The 19925-nt window shown below is 44.1% G+C and overlaps 1 protein-coding gene across 3 annotated transcripts; it reads right to left on the bottom strand.

Annotated features, from left to right (window-relative positions):
* Window positions 1-5230: 5230 nt before the first annotated feature.
* LOC147880484 (ABC transporter B family member 3-like) lies at window positions 5231-18500 on the bottom strand. Of its 3 annotated transcripts, none has more exons than XM_087371215.1 (12): window positions 18017-18500; window positions 17743-17797; window positions 17391-17566; window positions 17045-17266; window positions 16693-16931; window positions 15985-16510; window positions 15622-15895; window positions 14848-15538; window positions 14478-14706; window positions 13078-13348; window positions 6369-6628; window positions 5231-6135 (listed from the first exon to the last, which is right to left on the bottom strand). In XM_087371215.1, exons 1-12 carry the CDS (start codon window positions 18266-18268, stop codon window positions 5491-5493), a joined length of 3840 nt encoding a protein of 1279 aa, XP_087227341.1. In that variant the 5' UTR covers window positions 18269-18500; the 3' UTR covers window positions 5231-5490. The 3 variants fall into 3 exon arrangements, with proteins under 3 accessions (XP_087227341.1, XP_087227340.1, XP_087227342.1); XM_087371214.1 differs by having other exon boundaries at window positions 6369-6632; window positions 13082-13348; XM_087371216.1 differs by lacking the exons at window positions 17391-17566; window positions 17743-17797; window positions 18017-18500 and having other exon boundaries at window positions 6369-6632; window positions 13082-13348; window positions 17083-17165.
* Window positions 18501-19925: the final 1425 nt, after the last annotated feature.

Here is a 19925-nt window from a genome sequence, read left to right as displayed (position 1 = left end):
TGTAGATCATGGATGGGATTTGGATAGGGACCTGGTTCTATTTAGTGGGTGGTCACTCCCCATTGTATGGGTGGATCATCCTAGCCCTCCATGTTTTGAGGATGATAGTCAATACCACTTTATGTGTTGACTCTATCTCTCCCAATTTCCATCTCTCCTCTCTCACATTGTGTGATCTCCTTTCCATTGTGCACTCAATTACATCCATCATTTTTGAACTAATACATGCATGTGACGGGAGCTTCATCCTACCAAGTTGCACCCATTCAATGATGAAACTGATAAAAACAATAATTGTTCTTGTAAGAAATGCAAGTGAACAAAGTTGATATCAAGGATACTAGTTAGGGACATAGTGGATGATTATTGGCTCACCCTAAGGATACTTTTGTGGATTGAGAGTAGCAACCTCTTAAAGACTCAAATTTCTTAGATCTAGGGTAGGAAACAATTGAAAGATATATCGAGATAATAAAAACCACAAAAGGTCTTGTGCTCGACTATGGAGGGACTCGCTCTTTGTTCCACAACCTTCCATACTCTACCTTGGACTCTCCAGCCATCCTCGATCTTGGAATTCCACTACCTAGTACCTCTTTTTGCATCCTCTCTCTCCCCATCTTCTCAATCTCTCTCCTCCCATGAGTCACCTTCTATCTCCCACTCGCTTGGGTCTTCCCATCTTCTCTGCACCCTCTCACCTCCCCCTCCCCGTGGCATTGTGTTCTACCGCTCCTACTTCCTCTAATTTCCACCCAGCTATGAAATATTACAAGGGATGGATGGCATGAGGTGGAAGAGGAGGATGTAATCATCGGCTCTTGACGGACATGCCCAAACCTTATGAGAACCTTGTCACAACCTTAAAGAATCTCCCCAACACCAAGTTGGAAAGAATTATTAGTGCTTTTCTCGATGACGAGTGAAACGTCAAGGTAAAGAAAGGTGAAGGTGCATCTACATCAACTCAAGGACACGCCCTATCAATGGTTCATGGAAAGAAGAAAAAGTTTTTCAATGGGTTCAAATGTAATTTTTGCAAAAAAGAAGGATTATTTTTTAAGATTCTTCATGAAAAAAAATGTCATCATTGTGGTGAAGTAGGTCATCTTGCAAGGGGTTGTAAGAAACCATGTGAGACGGGAAACTCTGTAAGCTTCCTAAATGACAACACTGATGGGATCCTCTACGTGAAAGACGACCATGTACCTTGTATATTGGCATTTTGAACACATGTTCTTGTCACTTGCTCCGTAACCTTGTATGCAATGTGCAACGTGTTGGCATTGATGTAAGCAAGAAAGAGTGCATGGGTGACTGTGTTTTGGCTAACATGTGACAAGGCAATAGATGCAAGTTTGTGGATTGGGGACAGGGACCCTAATCCTAATCGTTCTATAACAACACACATGGGTGAAGTGTGTGATTGTGGAATGAAATCAAAACTTAGGAGTTTGATAAGTTTGGCTCTCTTGTCTCTTTCACGAGTTCTTTGCTTCTTCATTGAGAGAGATTTCTTCTTTCAAGAGGCTTCCATCACTCTCTCCCTTTGAGTACTCTCTCTCTCTCTCTCTCTCTCTCTCTCCGCGCGCACACGCATGTAAGAACTTAGATCCTACCTTTTTACAACAAGCATCTCTATTATGGATTCCTACATATTCAGTGGTTGCATAAGACCAAAGATATGATCATTAACCAACCAAATCCTCTCGGCTGTACAAGTTGCCACAATACTTAATTGGCCAAGAGAAGTACTCTAAAGAACATATTGTATCGTACATGTACCATATTAGTCATGTGAGGAAACACTTTATTTGAATCTACCCATCCTGCTAGAACTATTCCTCTTTGTGTATTTCATTTGGGAAGGGCAAAAGGGGATAAAATTAGGGCCTCTTCGCCAAGGCTTTTTAAGTAAAGGCTTGCAAAATGGTTAAAGGGTCTCATGGAACTATACATGATTAATTTGGAAAGACTTAAGCTAAGTTAGGATGCCCCAAACCTAGGGCCCCAACTCAACATGTATTATACCACTACCCTCGTCCAAAATCTAGGATATGGGGAGACAAGGTCCATATATGATAAGCATGGATTTCCTTTAAAAGTTTTAAATATGCAAGGGAAAATATGGCAATCTCCAGTCCTCCCTACCATAAAGCATAAAGGGGGGGACTTAGTGACTTTCTCTTAGGTACCCATCGAGGCACCTCCGATGCTTGGACTTCAACTCCCTTTATTGTGACAACAGGCTCTTGTTTAGATGCATGGAACAAGTTCTTGTGTTACTAATGCCTTTGTGGGCGGTGGCCCTACCTGTACCATAAGGACTTGTGGGTAGAGTGGAGTCACTTGCGCTCTTGTCCTAGTGTAACTCTCCCTGAATGGGATAGCAGTAGGTTCTTGTTTTTCAACCCCCCGGTTAGGGGCAGGTTCTTGTCGTCTACCACTACCTTACTGTTGGGTGGTCCTTCGGGCGTGGTCTCAATGGGTGCTCCAAGGGTGAGTGGGGTGGTGAGGTTGGGGGTCTTAGGCACCCAGATATACTTATTACCTCGTAGTAACCTTGAGCTTAGAGCAGCCGTTTAGGGATCTGGCTCCTGTGTTTTTTGCTTATTGATGCATGTCTTCATGCTCGAGATTTCCTTGGACTCACAACTTCCAGTAGAATCGATGTGGGGAGTAAGGGGGGAAGCAAATGTGCACATTGAGACAGATTTTCTGAGGAATGCAGAGTATGGATGGGAGGACTCCTTTTAGAATCTAGTGGGATTATTTACTCTTAGTGGGCGGGGTACAGGGAGGGACTGTCGATGCCAAAGGTACGATTACGGGTGGCTCCTTTACTTGTCCCCTCAATGGCATGGTGGTATTTGGACTGAAGGACGTAGATGCCGTCTTGACAATAGCATTGACAATAGCAGAGGTGGACGAGGAAGCCTCAGTTATATTTAATAAAACGACGGCTTTGTTGATTGGGATCGACGTATTGATGGACTTACAAGTTGTTGATGGGACCGAAATCTCGAAGCTGATCGAGATGACCGAGGTGCGTCCATCATTTGTCAAGGTCGTTGTGCATTCCCGCCAGGCAATTTGGCAATTGACCGCCTAGCACCAAATCCTGCCGAAAATGATTGTTCGTACATGGCACTTGTAGGCATAACATAACATCTGCTAGCCACGCTATGGCTATCTACCGAATTGGGTAGTTGCACACATCCTACTATGGGTGAGATCTTTCCATTCATTGTGCATACCGTGGCAAGCGTGGGTTCCAAGGTTGCCTTGAACGTTGGGAGCTAAGTACACATCTCGTAGTTTATGAGGTTATGGCTCGCTCCAGGGTCGGCGAAGGCCTTTGCTGAGCAAATAGTTTCCTTACACAATTGAAAGTCTGCTTGTACCGTATCAACTCAAAGATTCAACATTGTAAATTGCTTCAATGATTACAAGAAACAACACCAAGCCTTTTGACAGAATACTCATGTATACTCTTAAGCCTTGTCTTTAAAAGCAAGACATCCTAAAACTCTCTGTCTTGCCCCACAACATCGTCCTTGATACAATCATAATAAGGAAAGACTAAATAGGGGGAAGAGGGATGATGGTAGAAAATGATCATTCATATTTGACCTGATCTAGAATAAGGGTATGTTTAAGAAGCAATTTTCCCTTCTTTGGGTGATTTTGCATTAGGCTACAACTCGAAATTCAGAAAGTTTAACGGGCATTGCCAAGGATATCCTTTGGGAAGAGAGAACAGCTTCCCTCTTTCATGGCTTGCCTAAGTGTCATGTGCACGGATTGATATCTGACGTGTACTGGGGTACACAAGACTAGCTCAAGTAGCCTGGGGAGGCTTAAGGCCAAGCAAGCTTGATACTCGGGTTGAGTGGCAAGGGTACGAACCAATTAGAGGTCTTCGCTATTTTTGGCACATTGGGCCCGAGTCTATATAAGGGGCCCAAAGGTTCAGTTCTTAGAGAGCCGATGAGAGCAAGTCTCGTTCCCATGTGCTAAGTATGATCTTTGATTGAGTCGCGGACGCGCGCCTACATCCTAGCGTAGCCTAAGGCCCAACAACAGATTCAAGGCCTCTAGACGCCACCTGGTGGTATGGGACACCAAGCTGGTCAGGATCTGGTTGGGAGTTCGTGCCAAGAGCTCAGCTCGTGGCTCAGAGGGGACATCTCCTGATTCGGGATCGCATCCTGTAGGTGTCATGGTTGGGTGGTGAGCAACCTGCTCAGATTCCTCACGTTTGGTTTATTCTTGTGTTTGCTTGCAGATCAGATGTATCAGGAGTGCTGGGGTCGTGTCACTAAGAGCGCTTGCACGAAGGTGAAGTTCAATTCAGATGTTTTCTTGCTAGGGGATGCATATGACATGCTGAGGAAAGGATGTATCATTATTAGAGCTCATGTTTTGTGTTTTTGTGTGTCACATTACGAGCAATATTGATTATGACCCTTATTTGAGTTGTATGTATGCTGTCGGTGGGAGGCCGCAAGCTTTGATGAAGAGGATTCAAGAGTTAGCACTGCAATTGGCCTACGCCAATCGGGAGGTCACAATCAATCTGAGGGAGTGAGAGATGCAGATCCGGCAGGAAAGATTTAGATCATTAGTTGCTATTGTAATGCATCTTTGTTTTGGTGTCCAGTTCAGTGATGGAAGGTTACTGGTATCTTCTCTATTACTATTCTCATGATCGCATATCGTGTTCCTTGCCATTGGAGCGTTACTCAGTTCAGTGATGGAAGGTTACTCATATCTCCTCCATTACTGTTCTCATGATTGCATATCCTGTTACTTGCCATTTGAGAGTGCTGGCCGTTCTGAGTTTTAGTGCAGCTTTTGACCCGACCGTGCTCACATGCAACATTGTACCCTTAATCAATTTCGTTCTTGCAAAAGAAAAGAAGTGCCCAGCATGATCAGAAGTAGAAACCTTGGGCCAATTGCACCACAAGCCTCACATTTTAACCCATTTTAGACCCTCCCTTTCAAACCCCTCTCCTCCCCTCCATCAATGCCTTTTCACTTTGAGGAGACTTCGACACATATTGGGAGAATATATTCATGTAGTATTTGCATCCAGAATAACATTCTGCTTTCTTGTAACTCTTCCAGAGGCATAAGGCACGACCAAAATTGGCACAGAAAAGCAGAGTCAAATCTAATTCAAAAAGGAAAATGAAAAAGACATTGACAATGCCTGAATCTCCAAATTTACATCTTGGATGAATTGCAACCTCAGCAATGCCAAAAGTCTCGACTATACATCAGAACAAGCCGATAAAAACCCCTGAATAAAGTTTCCCTTATAAAGCGCAAGGAAAAAATGCATGCTATTTTCGATTTATACAACTCTCTCTATTCCAGGCAATTTTAAAAATACATACAATTTGTTTCTGCCCTTGGGTTGATGCACGGCCATGATGTCATCCAGGAGGTGTTCAGACAGCTTGCGTGCAGTGTAGTACAAAGTCAAGAAGTGGCCATGTGTAGCTTCACCAAACTCATGTAAACCCCGTCTTCTAAACCCAACAACTCATCATGTCGACCTTGTTCTGCAATCATGCCACTCTTCACAACAGCTATCAAATCAGCATTTTTAATGGTAGAAAGACGGTGTGCAATAACTATTGCAGACCTGTTCACCATCACTTTCTCCAATGCCTCCTGAACAATATGCTCAGATTCTGCATCCAATGCGCTTGTAGCTTCATCTAAAAGCAAGATTTTAGGGTTCCTAATGATTGCTCTAGCAATCGCCAACCTTTGTTTCTGGCCTCCTGAAAGCTGTATCCCTCGTTCTCCAACACAGGTGCTGTAACCTTCTGGCAGTTCCATAATGAACGTGTGGGCATTTGCAGCTACGGCAGCTGCTACAATTTGTTCCTCATTCATGACACCATCAATTCCATAAGTAATATTTTCTCGAATACTAGTATTGAATAATACTGGTTCTTGGCTAACCATGCCCATCTGCTGTCTCAACCATCTCAACTGTACGGTTTTGATATCAATTCCATCCAGTAGTATGTATCCCATATCTGGATCGTAAAACCTTTCTAGAAGGGAGATGAGAGTGGACTTTCCACAACCACTTTCTCCCACCAGTGCCACAGTCTGGCCAGAAAAGCACAGATATTAATACTGACAGACTGAAACATGATGTCTTTAAACCCCACTCGCTAGCCAAACCATCCAAGAGTGATTCAAGATCTTATAATTGAATTCGTAAAGATATTTTTTTTTCCCCTAACAATTCAATGAAGTTCAATATGTAATCCAAATGCTTCAGACAGGCAGATACTTTCACAAAAGCCTAATTTAATTGAACAAAAGAAAGCATAACTAACCTTTCCTGCATGTACATATAGGCATAAATCCTTGAGTATTTGAACATCTGGTCGACTTGGATATTTGAAGCTGACATGCTTGAATTCAATGTTGCCAATAACTTTCTCAGGAGTTAGCCCAGAGTTATCGGAAGAATCAATTTTCGATTTGCGATCAATCAATGCAAATACTGAATTGACTGCAGCTTTAGTATTAGTTATATCTGGAATCAGTCCCGTTGATTGTGACACACTAAGGGCACCCATTGTTATGGCAAAGAATACCTGCATATTTTTAAAAAGTGTTAAAAGATATGACAATGGCAGATGACCACAACAGGTAAAGCAACTGCACTCCCATAGTTCCAAACATTTTCATCAGAATCTTTATCAAAGAAGCCTGTGCAGATGGATGGCCTTATTTCCTTTTACTATCAGGATGCCCTTAAATGCTGCCTCAGTTATTAAAGAACATAAATTTCCTTGCAATAACTCACTATTTGTAAAATAAAAAAACAATGTTTCACAACATGTCATTGAATTCCAAATGCAACTAAGAGACATGTATCAATTTAGATACTCCCAGAATAACTTGAGAACATCCAAATCACAACCTTGTAAGACATTAATCGGAGTCAGATTGCCTGTCAAGAGGTATCAAATCAACTGATGCTAGTTGTACACATTATAATTAGATTGACACTATAATCTCCCCATTCATCATAAGAACATGCTTCGCCCTTGTAGATCATCATAGATGAAGACCAAGAGCTTGCCTTGGCATTGCAATCATCCACTCTGATGTTTGTTGCAATTCATGGACTCTAATTAAACCTTGTCGTCATAGATTACCCCTTAATGACTCCCTATGAGTTAATAAGCCTCGCACAACAAAATAATAATTTTATTCTGGCAGTGGACACTGACCATGGGCATACCTGTGAACAGCCTCCAAAGTTTCAAAGATTCACTGATAGAATGGTCCACATGAAGAGATGCATACCATCAAACTACTCATGACTGGACTTGTTATCATTACCACAGGGAGTCAGGTGCGAACTCCATGTATTAAACTACCCACATGATGAGATCCATAGAATGAGCTAATCAGGCATGTCATAACGAATGACCAACAGCACATAGAGACCCAGATGCAGACTACATACATGAATGTACTCATAGCACGCAAACATAAAATCTGCATGAATAAGGCAAATGTGCATGCCCCTCGAATATTCAAGAAAAAGATTATGACTATAGGGCTGTAAACAACTGGTATTTGAATGAAGATCTATTCCATAAGCAGATAATTTGCTCTCACAGAAAAGTTGTGCGGCATAAGTGTCATCATGCACTCACCAGCCCTATAATAGAAGTGACTTTTTCATTCACAAGAGGATCTAATGCTATCACCTTGCTATCCTTTTCAGAAACAAGTGCATATTCAAACATAAACCAGAAACAACAAGCATGGAAACCTTAAGTCCATTGAATCTCAGGTGTCAAACTCCTGCAAAGGAAAGGCAGATGACCCTTTAAAAAAATTCTCCATTCTGTGATTGTGTCAAGACATCCCAACCACAACATGAGGAAGATGCTCATTGTGGTCATAAGAAAACTTCTCTTCCCATACTTGCACCCAATACCTTCACATTAACTAGAGAAGGCCACTATTCAGCCAAGCAACATTTCCAAGCACTGTGCGCAGTCTTTTCTTTACTGTTGCCACGAAGACATTGAATGATTTCAGAAACCATACGATGCTATGTCACAAAATTGTGAAAAATAAAAACTAAGACCTAATATATAATGATAGCTACAATGGAGGAATTTCCACATCCAAAAGTGTTGTTTTGAAGTGATTAGAAGATTTAGCTTCAATCCCTAGCCACAATGGAGGAATTTCCATACCCCAAAAGTGTTATTTTGAGGCTGATTAGAAGCTTTAGCTTCAAGCAACCCAGGGCTTGACTTATCTACGAGCATGTATGAGGGTAGACATACCTCTACCATCATACAAATCAAATAGAAGACGACTTTATGTTGAATGATACAAGGAAGGAATTGTCAAATTGTTATAAATTCATATTGGAATAGGGTTGATCACCTCCCCACCTATGAGCCCCCATATGAGGAATGCATCGGGGGGGTGGACCATAGGGACATGGGGCCGCCAAGCAGAGAGAGAAAGCATGTACCTGGCAATTGGAGGCCAGGTACATGGGGCCACCAAGCAGAGAGAGAAAGCATGTACTTGGCAATTGGAGGCCACCATGGAGGGCAGATCTGGCATGGCAATGCCCAAGGTTTGTCCACAATGGAAGGGGACCTGATTGCGCAGGGACTGCAGCAGGAAAACGGTGCGGTCACCTAGTGCTGATGTCATCAGGCTGTATGGATGGGTACAGAGGAGACCCGGGGCCTGTAGAGGACCTGGATCGTCACAGATTTGCTGCAGAGCAGGAGGCAGAACCAACAAGGAAGGTAGGTCCAATGTTTTGGCAAGGAGCCCCACCTAGGGCTGGAGCAGGCCAGGACAAAGGGCTGGAGGCCACGTGGCAGGCAGGTGAGCAAAAAACTGAAATGGGCAGCCAACCTGGACGACCTGGTGGTCGGTTGGTAAGGCTGCAAGTCAGCTGTAGGCAGACCCCTGGGTCGGCCAAAATGACAAGCGGGGGTTGGTGGTTTTGTCAGGGCCTTGTGTCCTATAAAAGGGGGCCATTTGGGCCTCCATATGCATCACTTGGAGCAGCCCTCAAACAGCAGATAGAAGTTGAAGGACCTACCTTGGGCCTACATTCAGGAGGTGAAGGTGACCCAGAACAAGCTGCAGACTAAGCTAGAGCTGCTGCCCACCTGGGCTGGCTATCCAGACAGCAAGGTGGAAGAGATCACTGGACAAAGAGTCTACACAAGCAAAGGAGCATGCGGGCTGAGAGATCTAGACGTGCCAGGCAGACAGTAGGAGGACATTTTGGTAAGATCGGAGGACCACGATTTGGTGGAACTTTGCATCTCCTTTTGTGTCGTGTCCAGTTTTTGGACGGACATGAATATATAAGCGTTGCTCCTATATCTTTCTTGGATGCACTGTCCACACACATCAATGGTTGTGAAGTACACACAGTTAATGAAGTTTGATTCTAAGAAGAGAAAAATCGTCATTTTTCGATTTTCAGAAAATCATGAGTTATTTTATGATCCACTTAGTATTTTCTTTTCTACAAATCCTCCATATTTTTAGCCACTCTCTCTCTCTCGCCCTCCCTACCCCCCCTCTCTCTCTCTCTCTCTCTCTCTCTCTCTCTCTCTCTCTCTTTTTCAATTCATCATCTCTCCACCCTCTTTTCCGAGCTGCAAATCCAATTCGTCTTCTTTAGATTCTGGGCAGGCCTTATTAATGATTTATTATCATTCACCTTGTTTAATCTATTATTATTCTTCTAAATTTAAAATGAAAAAAACCCAACTAATTACAAAATAATGAGTAGTGGAACACCTTCGCGTGTAATTCATGGGCTCATCTATAAGTCTTCCACTGCTGCGGCATAGCTCTGGTGGGATTTTCTTTTTTAACATGATATCAGAGCCCAAACGGAAGTTCTTGGGAAGTGGAGCTTGAAGGCAAGAACCTTGCTTAAGGATGACCTTGATTCATTGCTTGGAGGAAGAAGCTTCAATGTCTGAAGGATTGTACTCAGGCGGGAGCTCAGGTTCAGGCAAGCGTCTGAAGCAACAGATATCAAATCCCAAATTTTGGTGAGACGGGCAAGCTCGACGGGACCAATTATCCATTCTGGAAAATGAAGGTTTGAATCCACTTAGCATTGAGGAGTTGTGGGGGATTGCGACGAGGACGGAGCTGCTGCCTCAAGCCACCTTGACTACCCCAACCACATCAACTATGGCAACAGTGACAATGCCAGCAGACCCTATATTAGTGAGAGCATGGCAGATCTGAGATGTGAAAGCCTTGGCTATCATTGTCGGTACGACGACAGATATGGTGCTTCCTCATATTCAGATGGTGAACTCTTCTTTCGAGGCTTGGACAACATTGAGGGATATGTATGAGCTCAACATCGAGGCAAGAATCTTGGACCTCGAGACGGAGGAGTACGACATGAGGATGGATGAAGGGGCATCAATACTAGAACACATCTTCAAAATAAAGGTGGTGTGGGATCTGTCAGCAGTAGTTGGTCCAAGAATGATCTCAACTAGGATGGTAAGGTTGTTGCTAGGAATGCTCCCCCGAAGTTATAGTAGTTTTGTGACTACAATGATTGCAGGGCAGAGGACGGTGACTGTGACTTTCAAGGAGCTGGTTCCATTGCTGCTGCAACAAGAAGCTTGGGAAAATGATGATACGGATAAGGATGGCAAGGCCCTAGTAGCTTAGGGTAGGAACGAAGGCAAATGCAAGGGTAAGTCTGCAAAAGCAAGCCCAAATCTGACGAAGGAGCGGGATCTTTAGATAAAGAGAATAAGAAAAAGAGAAAGAAAGAAAAGACGTGCTTCTCTTGTGACGAGCCAGGGTATTTTGTGAAGGATTGCAAAAAGAAGAAGGCTAACCAAAAGAAGAAGGGGCCAGCTCAAAGTCAGAGGAGTCAACTCAGTTGGTGGTCACAGAGGAATTTTTCTTAGTGGCAACTCCAAGTGCTATTGAGATTAGGTATATGGACCCCGATGTTACTGCCAGGATGCCTAACATCGAGGATTGGTCAGGAGAGGAGCCGGAAAACTTTGTGAAGGTGATGGACAATGATGAGTGCCTAGAGTCATCTGGGTGCTTGGCTGGTGTTGCTGAAGCAGAGGGGGATTCTTAAACAAGACCTAGGGACTCAGGGTCAGATGGAGGCTAGAACAACACAAAATCACAGATGGAACTTCAAGGTCCAAGTAATGTGGATTTATGCCTAGGATATGATGTCTCGGGTATGTCGTTTGGTTGCAGACCTAGCCTGGAGGATGGGTTGAAACAGACCCTGAGAGCTTGGTGCCTGGAGGACTTCGGGCTGTTCACCCATCATGAGGGGGACAGTTGGAGAATGTTGGTACTTGGAATGCTTGAGTTCAGAGGTGGGTTTGTGACTGAATGTGATAGTGCCATCAGGTGCTACCAAAGATGAACCTGTGTACCAGACTGGTGTGCGAAAGCGGAACCAGACCTAGCAGAGCCGGAGCCACTGGTTGAAAAACCAAGAAAATACTATGATGACACGAAAGTGTTCCAGAGGGCTACGACACAGAACTACTGGAGCATCCTCATCGACGAGGTGGTGCTCAAACCCTCCCACCAAGGGATCGCTGCCTCTATCTCTGCTCATCCATCCTGTGTATGAGGATAGCCTGCTTCTTACACCAGGTCACCTCCCCACCTGTGAGCCCCCATATGAGGACTGCATGAGGGGTGCACCATAGAATACCAGGATGGGACGTGGGGCTGCCACATGGGCAGCACATGGGCTGCCATGTGGGGAGCCGAGAGAGAAAGCATGTACTTGGCAATTGGAGGCACCATGGAGGGCAAATCTGGCATGGCAATGCTCAGGGGTTTTCCACGATGGAAGGGGACTTGATTGCGCAGGGATTGCAGTAGGAAAAAGGTGCACTGACATGGTGCTGACATCATCAGGTTGAAAGGATGAGTATGGAGCAGACCCGGGGCCTGTAGAGGGCCTCGATGGCCATGGACTTGCTGCAGCAGGAGTCGGAACCAGCAGGGAAGGTAGGCGCAGTGTTTTGGCAAGGCATTGGGCAGGAATGAGCCCCACCTAGGGCTGGAGCAGGCCAGGTCAAAGGGTTGGAGGCCACGTGGCAGGTGGGCCAGTAAACAGCAGAAAGGGGAAGCCAACCAGGCCGACATGGTGGTTGGTTGGTTAGGGCTGCAAGTCGGCTGTAGGCAGACCTCTGGGTCGGCCAAAATGACCTGGAGGGTCGGTGGTTTGTGAGGACCTTGTTCCCTATGTAAGGGGGCCATTTGGGCCTCCATATGCATCACTTGGAGCAGCCCTCAAACAGCAGGTAGGAGCAGCAGAAGGACCTACCTTGGGCCTACATTCAGGAGGTGAAGGTGACCCAGAACAAGCTGTAGACTAAGCTAGAGGTGCTGCCCAGCTAGGTTGGCTATCAGGACAGCAAGGTGGAAGGGATCGCTGGACAAAGAGTCTACATAAGCTCAGAGGAGCTCGCGGGCTCAGAAATCTAGGCAGACAGTAGGTGGTAAGATCGAAGGACTACGGTTTGGTGGGACTCTGCATCTCCTTTTGTATTGTGTCTAGTTTGTGGACGGACGGAAATATATAATCGTTGCTTCTATATTTGTCTTGGATGCACTGTCTAGTCTGGCTTGCACGCACACATCAATGGTTGTGAAGTGTACACAGTTAATGAAATTTGATCACATAGTGGAACACTTCTGCATGTAATTCCTAGGTTCATCTATCAGTCTTCCGCTGCAAGATACCCTCAACAAACATTAGACAATCCTTAATCTCCAAGAAATGTTCTCAATTGGTTCTCATTAAGCGCGAACAGACCACACAAAACAACCAATGTAAGCAAACAATTGGTTAATTCAACAATCAAAACAACTGTACTTACTACTGGGTCAATTGCACCCACGAGAAAGGACCAACAATGGAGTTCCTGTCCTGAAGATACAAAATATTGATGCAATGTATGACCGACAACCTTAATTTTACTCACATTTCAGGAGAAGCTGCACTCACCCTGAACACATCCTTGAAACTTGTCTTCTGATCCTGAACCAATCTTGCCCCAAACCAGAAACAAAAGGCATAGGCTGCAAACATTACAAAATTTGAAACTCCAAAAATAAAGCCACTGAAAAGCCCCTGACGAACACCTTTTTGCAGTGGATACTTGCACTTTTCATTATAAAGACTTAGAACTCTGGTTTCTGCACAAAAAGATGCAACAGTACGGATGCTGCCAACTGCATCGGTGGCCACCTGACTTGCTTCTTCATACATTACCTGGGCAAGAAAATGAGTACGCAGATAGTAAGTCCCTTGGGAACATATACTACTGACAGCATTCACTGCAGCAATTGAAGGGGATAGTGAAATAATAACAACCCCAGGGAGACAATCTACTGGAGGCAAAATCATCCAGACAGAAAACAGAAGACAAGTAGCTCTCTATCAAACACGTCGTATTGTAATGCTACTACCAGTTGGGAAAAAAATATAAGTCCCTTGGGAACATATACTACTGACAGCATTCACTGCAGCAATTGAAGGGGATAGTGAAATAATAACGACCCCAGGGAGACAATCTACTGGAGACAAAATCATCCAGACAGAAAACAGAAGACAAGTAGCTCTCTATCAAACACGTCGTATTGTAATGCTACTACCAGTTGGGAAAAAAATATAAGCTGACACACACAAGTTTCTTGTCTTTACAACAGTATAGTTCTGGCGACCATCCAACAATGCATTTAAGAAATTATGATATCACAAGGGTTACCAGGAGGGAGATATTATATTAAAATATGATATACAGTGTGTACAGAGTGAGGTTTTTTTGGCTTCCTCTGAAATGTATACACTTCAGGCCTCTTATATACAGGAGGCCAAATGTATAGCTTCATTAGCCTTCAACCCAATACGAGCTGTTATAGATTAGAGAGGTCCTAAATTACCTCCAAAGTACAAAGATGTCTTTACCTATAATCCCTGTGATAAGCGCATTCACCTCTTCATGTTCGTAGGATGGCAAAGACAAATTGGATACTTGTGCACTATGCCACTATCATTGTATACACATAATACTCGAAAAAGTGAATTTTTGACAACTAGAAAGATGCATACTTGATAATAGGCAAATAATTCATTTGCAATATTCCTGTTTTCAATGAATTAGGTGTTTTAAGCATAAGAGAACATTCACACACATCGATGACAGATCATTTAAAAGGCTGGCAACCTACTCAAACTTTTGTTAGTGAAAGGAATGTCATTACAACTAAGATCTCTGAAAGATCTACTTATCATTACAACTAAGATCTACTTCTGGAACCTGGAAACTGTATTAGACCTTTATGAACAAGTAACATTCGATTATATATAAGCACTAGAAATGAAGCACCCTAAATCTTACCTTCGCATCTGCACTGAAACCCTTCATGAACTTGACATGTGCGATGCCTTGGAGACCTAAAAGAGGAACAGTAGCAAGAATCACAAGAGACAGCTGCCAGTTGGCAGAGAATGCTATAACAAGGGCTGCTACAATGGTAGCAATATTTTGCACAGCAAGTGACAAAGAATCCCCTACTATGCTCTTGACCTGTGCTGCATCTGCAGATAAGCGAGCACTTATGGCACCACTGCAAACATCCCAAAAGAAGAACTGCTTGAGGATAATCTCGACGAGCGATCTGGGTGATCACATAGCAGTACTAGTACTAGTTGGTTCAAAATTACGTGATTTAAAACGTAAAATGCATTGCAAGAGAAATGATGCTGACCTTGAGTTTCCACTCTCATCAAACCAAGAAATTTCTTGCCGCAGCACCTTCTCAAACGTAACCTGTCTCACACGTTGAACGAGCCTGCTTCCTCCAATAGCGAAGCAGAAGAGTTGTACAGGGAGTACAATGAAGGCAATTGCTGCAATAATCACAAATATGCCTGCCCAGCGATTGGCATCTTTCCGTAGCTCATTAGGAGGCTCAAAGAAGGTTTTGATTACGCTGGACATCATAAGTCCATAGATTGGGAATATCAAGCCATTGACAACAGCAGCTAAGGAGCCCAGAAGAAAAATAGGTGCTTCAGGTTTATTCAAGGAGGCAAGCCGGAAGATGGAAACGTCAGTAGACTTCTGTTCACCTGTCTCTGGGTCTTCTGTAACCTTGTCTCTAAACCAACTTAGGAATCCTTTCCTATTGCTAGAAGTTTGCCCATCAAATTCAATTTCAGCAGGCCTGACACTTCCTGATCTGCTACTTCCATCAATACTCGAAGCCTTGCTTAATGATCTCCTAAATGATTTCCAACTCCCACTTTTCCTTGCAGACCTTTGATGATCCATAACTGCAGTTATCTCTGTATCATCATCGTTGTCACCTTGCCGACCTTTATCTTGGTGCATTTCTTGCAAACGTATGAGTCGCGCATAAGCTCCAATTTGGCTCTGTAAAAGCTCGTTATGTTTTCCTGGTTGCAATCAGAAACAAAATACTTTAGGGCTAACGAAGGCTAACGATATTCCAATAAGATAAATGAAATTCAGATTTTACCAGTCTCGACAATCTCTCCATGCTGTACAACGGCAATTAGATCAGCATTTCTTATTGTAGTTAGTCGATGAGCAACTATTACTGTTGTCCGGTCTACCATCACACGATCAAGTGCTTCTTGCACTACGCGTTCTGATTCAGCATCTAGCGCACTTGTGGCCTCATCAAGGAGTAACACACGAGGATTTTTAAGTATTGCCCTTGCAATTGCAACTCTCTGCTTTTGACCTCCAGATAATTGAGTGCCATGTTCTCCCACCAGCGTGCTGTAACCCTGCAAAAGGAGGAATCATGTGTTAACTTTGAAATAAATTTTGCTGTAGTTGGAGAGGAAAATTTGACTCTTCCAGAATTGATGCATACTTGAGGCAAAAGTTTGATGAAACTTGCTGCATTTGCAAGCTGTGCCGCAGAGTCGATCTCATCTAGTGTCGCGTCATCCTTCCCGTAGCATATATTATCTTTGATAGAAGTTCCAAAAAGGACAGGTTCCTGACTAACAAGTCCTATCTGTTGTCTGAGCCATTTCAATTGCAACTGCTTAATATCAGTTCCATCCAGTAGAATTGTACCACCTTGTGGATCATAGAATCTCTCGATCAAACTGATCACGGTTGACTTACCACTTCCACTCTCTCCCACTAACGCTGCAGTTATCCCTTGAGGAATATGAAGTGAAAGCTTAGAAAATATCTGAACATCAGGACGTGCTGGGTAAGAGAAATCCACATCCTTTAACTGGATGTCCCCTCTTACATTATCCAGAATTTTCCCTTTCATGTCATAAGCGTCTATATCAGGCACCCTACAGATGACTTCAAACATTTTGTAGGCTGCTGCTTTGCCAGCTGCGAAAGCATTAATCGATGGTGAGGCTTGACCTAAAGACCTGCAACATAAATGTCTGGTTCAGGATCACAACATGAAGGAAGAGACAAACCTTAACGAAAACCTTTTGCATGCTTGAAAAGTTGAGATCAACGTGATACAAGGAACAACTCTATGCCCTTAGATCAAATTGGGTGTAGTTGATTCAAGCTTGCGACTGAAGAAAGAAAAGAGAGAACTTACATGCCTCCCATAAGGACTGCAAACATAACATTTAAAACTGAGCCTCCTGAGTACCCCTCATTCACAATTAGCTTTGATCCATACCAGATAGCCAACGCATATGAGCAAAAAAGAATCAGCATAAACATGCCCATTCCTAATCCAGATGCCAAGCCCTGAAAAATAGATGCCTTGTATGCATTCCGAAGTTCTTTATTGTAGGCTTCTACTGCTTTCGTTTCTCCTGTGAACGACACAACCTGAGCGATATAAAGATGGAAGTTAACGGTGTTCCTTGCATGTGGAGTTAGAGTGCAATCAATCTTTTTGCTAATACCTCGTTTCATGCTTTCAAAGTTTTACAAATACTCACAGTTCTGATTGCACCAATAGCTTGCTCTACGACATCACCTGCTTGAGCATATGCCTCTTGTCCTTTGCTCGTGGCTTTGGATATGAAAACAGTCATTATAGCACCGGCCACCACAAGAAATGGGATTGTAACGAGCATCAACAGGGTAAGTTTCCATCCTCTCACAAAGGCCACAACAAAGCCTCCAACGAAGGTGGAAAAAAGCTGCAAGAATTTTCCAACCTGCAACGCACACGAGGTAGCCCCAATGTAAGCGAAACTCTGAAACACGTTAGTAATAAAAGTATTCCAATCGCATTGACGTTAAAGAAACTTTTACCGTCACATACATGCAGCGTCAGCTCACCTTTTCTCCCATTGCCTCCTGGATAAGGATCGTGTCCCCGGACATTCTTCCTATGACCTCTCCGGTGGATGATTCCTTATCGAAAAAAGCCACATCCTGTCTCAAAATTGCTCTCAAATAAAGTCCTCGAATTCGTGCTGTTTGCCGCTCTCCCGTTACCATCCAGAACGAGACCTCTGTACCAAACGTTGGAGTAATGAGATGAAATGAGGAGTCAAAAACTTAAGCTCTTTCATTACGGTGGCAAGTTTCAAGCATTGCAAGCAAAAATACTATATCATGAAAGACTAAGGGAGAGCAAGAGGGACAAAAACAGAGAAAGATATGCAGGGATAAGGAAGCTAGTGACTACGTGAAAATGATGCCACCAAAGCTCCGATGCCAACGTAAACGAAGCGCAGAGAGACCTGCAACAAGATCGGCGTGAGCGTCAGAAAGCACATTTGGTGCTGCGAAAGTCAAACGCCACTGCTGGCGCGCCACGGATTTTTGAAAAGTCTAAAGTCGCCTGCTTCGACATGAGGATGCATTCGGTGAGTGCAGTATTGAGCGATAACAGATCGAGAATGAAAACCAATGCAGGATCACAGAGAGAGAGAGAGAGAGAGAGAGAGACGAGACGAGACCTTGGAGACTTGGTGCAAGACGTTGCCGTGGGCGTTGTGTCCGAAAGCGTCGATGAGCTGACCGAAGAGGAGGGTGATGAGGGGCATGCTGGCGCCGTTGGCGATGCTGGCGAGGGTGCCGAGGGAGATGAGGAGGAGGTCGAGGGGGGAAGCGAAGGAGAAAAGTTTGAGAAAAGGGACGGAGCCAGGAGGGGGAGGGGGAGATTTATCAGAAGCAGGAGGAGGAGGAGGAGTGGCATTGGAAGGAGCCATAGCAGGAGAAGAAAGAGAAGGAGTATCAGCTCCTAGGAGCTCATGATCAGGTCGAGGCAGCCATAGCTGGGAGCTTGCAAAGAAAGAAGGTGGGAAGAAGCAGGTAGAGCATCATTCATACAATTTGCAAATCGTTCCATAGCTGGGAGCTCGCAAAGGAAGGAGGAGGAGTGGGAGCGATAGAAGGATCTTGAGCTGGAGTTCAAGGGGCAGCCATAGCCGGGAGCTTGCAAAGGATAGAGCATCATTCATACCATTTACAAATGATCAACCGATTTCGCCATAGCTGGGAGCTTGAAGAGGAAGAGGAGGCAATGTTCATACGATTTTGCAGATCATTATATCAGATCCGCCATAGCCAGAACAGAGCGTGACAGAGCGCGGGAGGGAGAGAGAGAGAGAGAGAGAGAATGCTAAGTGGAAACCGGAATGCTTGAGATTGTTATAAAGATCACACTCGTATCTTGACACGTGACAGTTGACACGTCCTTTTTGTGTTACCGGATTTATTCTTGTTTTATTTATGCTCCGTATTTATGAATCCCCAGTCAACCCCTCCCGTTTCTTGGGAACAGGTCTAAACTGGTGGCTTCGTACTTTGCCTTCCTCTTCACGCCACCCTCACGCCTTGCTCCACACGCCTCCCACCTTGCACATAGTAAATTTTTCTTTCCCCTCTCATTGTGTCAGAGGTCCCCCCGTATGGAGAGCTCGCTTTTTAGCATCGAATTCGAATCCATCACGGTCATCAGGGAGCTCCTTTTTTTTCGTTGGCCTCCATGCATCGAATTCGAATCCATCACGGTCATCGGGGAGCTCCTTTTTTTTTCGTTCACCTTTTCAACATTTTTGTGGAACATCGAAAACTTCCACACACAATGCTCAGATTAAATTGTTTGTCCACAAAATGATGAAAGGAGAGCTTGACACATCACCTAGGTGGCACCTTTCTCCATATTAGGAGGGCTATTGACATTTTAAAGGCCCCCAGCCACTTTACCCTACTATGACGTGCATACACTCCCGCCTTAGCCTACTATGAGGGGCACTTTCACCCAAGACCTAGGTAGTAAGAGACATCCCCCAGGATTCGAACACAAGCAACCAATTGAGGTAGGCAACAATTCCTGAGTTGCTTCTGCTCTGCCATTTAGATAGTGTTGATATACTCATTTGATATAAACATCGACATCTCTCTCTCTCTCTCCCCCTCTCTCTCTCTCTCTCTCTCTCTCTCTCTCCCCCTCTCTCATCACATTAGCTAGTGCATCCATCTCATCATCAACATTCATGATGCTCCACACACAAACTTGGTTGTTAGTGGGGTGGCCTCTCTGTATGAATATGTGGGTTCAATACATGCCACATAGATCAATATATGCTCTCTCTCTCTCTCTCTCTCATACATGTGCACGCACACACACATACATACAAAACCCTTTCAACCTACCTAACCATTTCATCAACTGTCATCTTGTCAATGATTACCCTCACATCCTCCATAAATTTCCCCCCTTCTTCTTTGCATGTTCACCTACCACAAGCCACACTTCCAAAAAACACATCACCTTGATGAGTACAAAGCCATACTAATTTATGCACAACACCTTCATGAGTATGAAGCCATACTAATTTATCCCACAACGTATTGCCTTTT

The sequence above is a fragment of the Dipteris shenzhenensis genome, chromosome 32 (assembly GCF_047967505.1).
Source record: "Dipteris shenzhenensis isolate YYH24624 ecotype China chromosome 32, Dip_SZ_1.0, whole genome shotgun sequence".
Lineage (NCBI taxonomy): Eukaryota > Viridiplantae > Streptophyta > Polypodiopsida > Gleicheniales > Dipteridaceae > Dipteris > Dipteris shenzhenensis.
The sequence above is the reverse complement of the archived record's forward strand: the minus strand, read 5'-3'. Positions and strand labels throughout refer to the sequence as shown.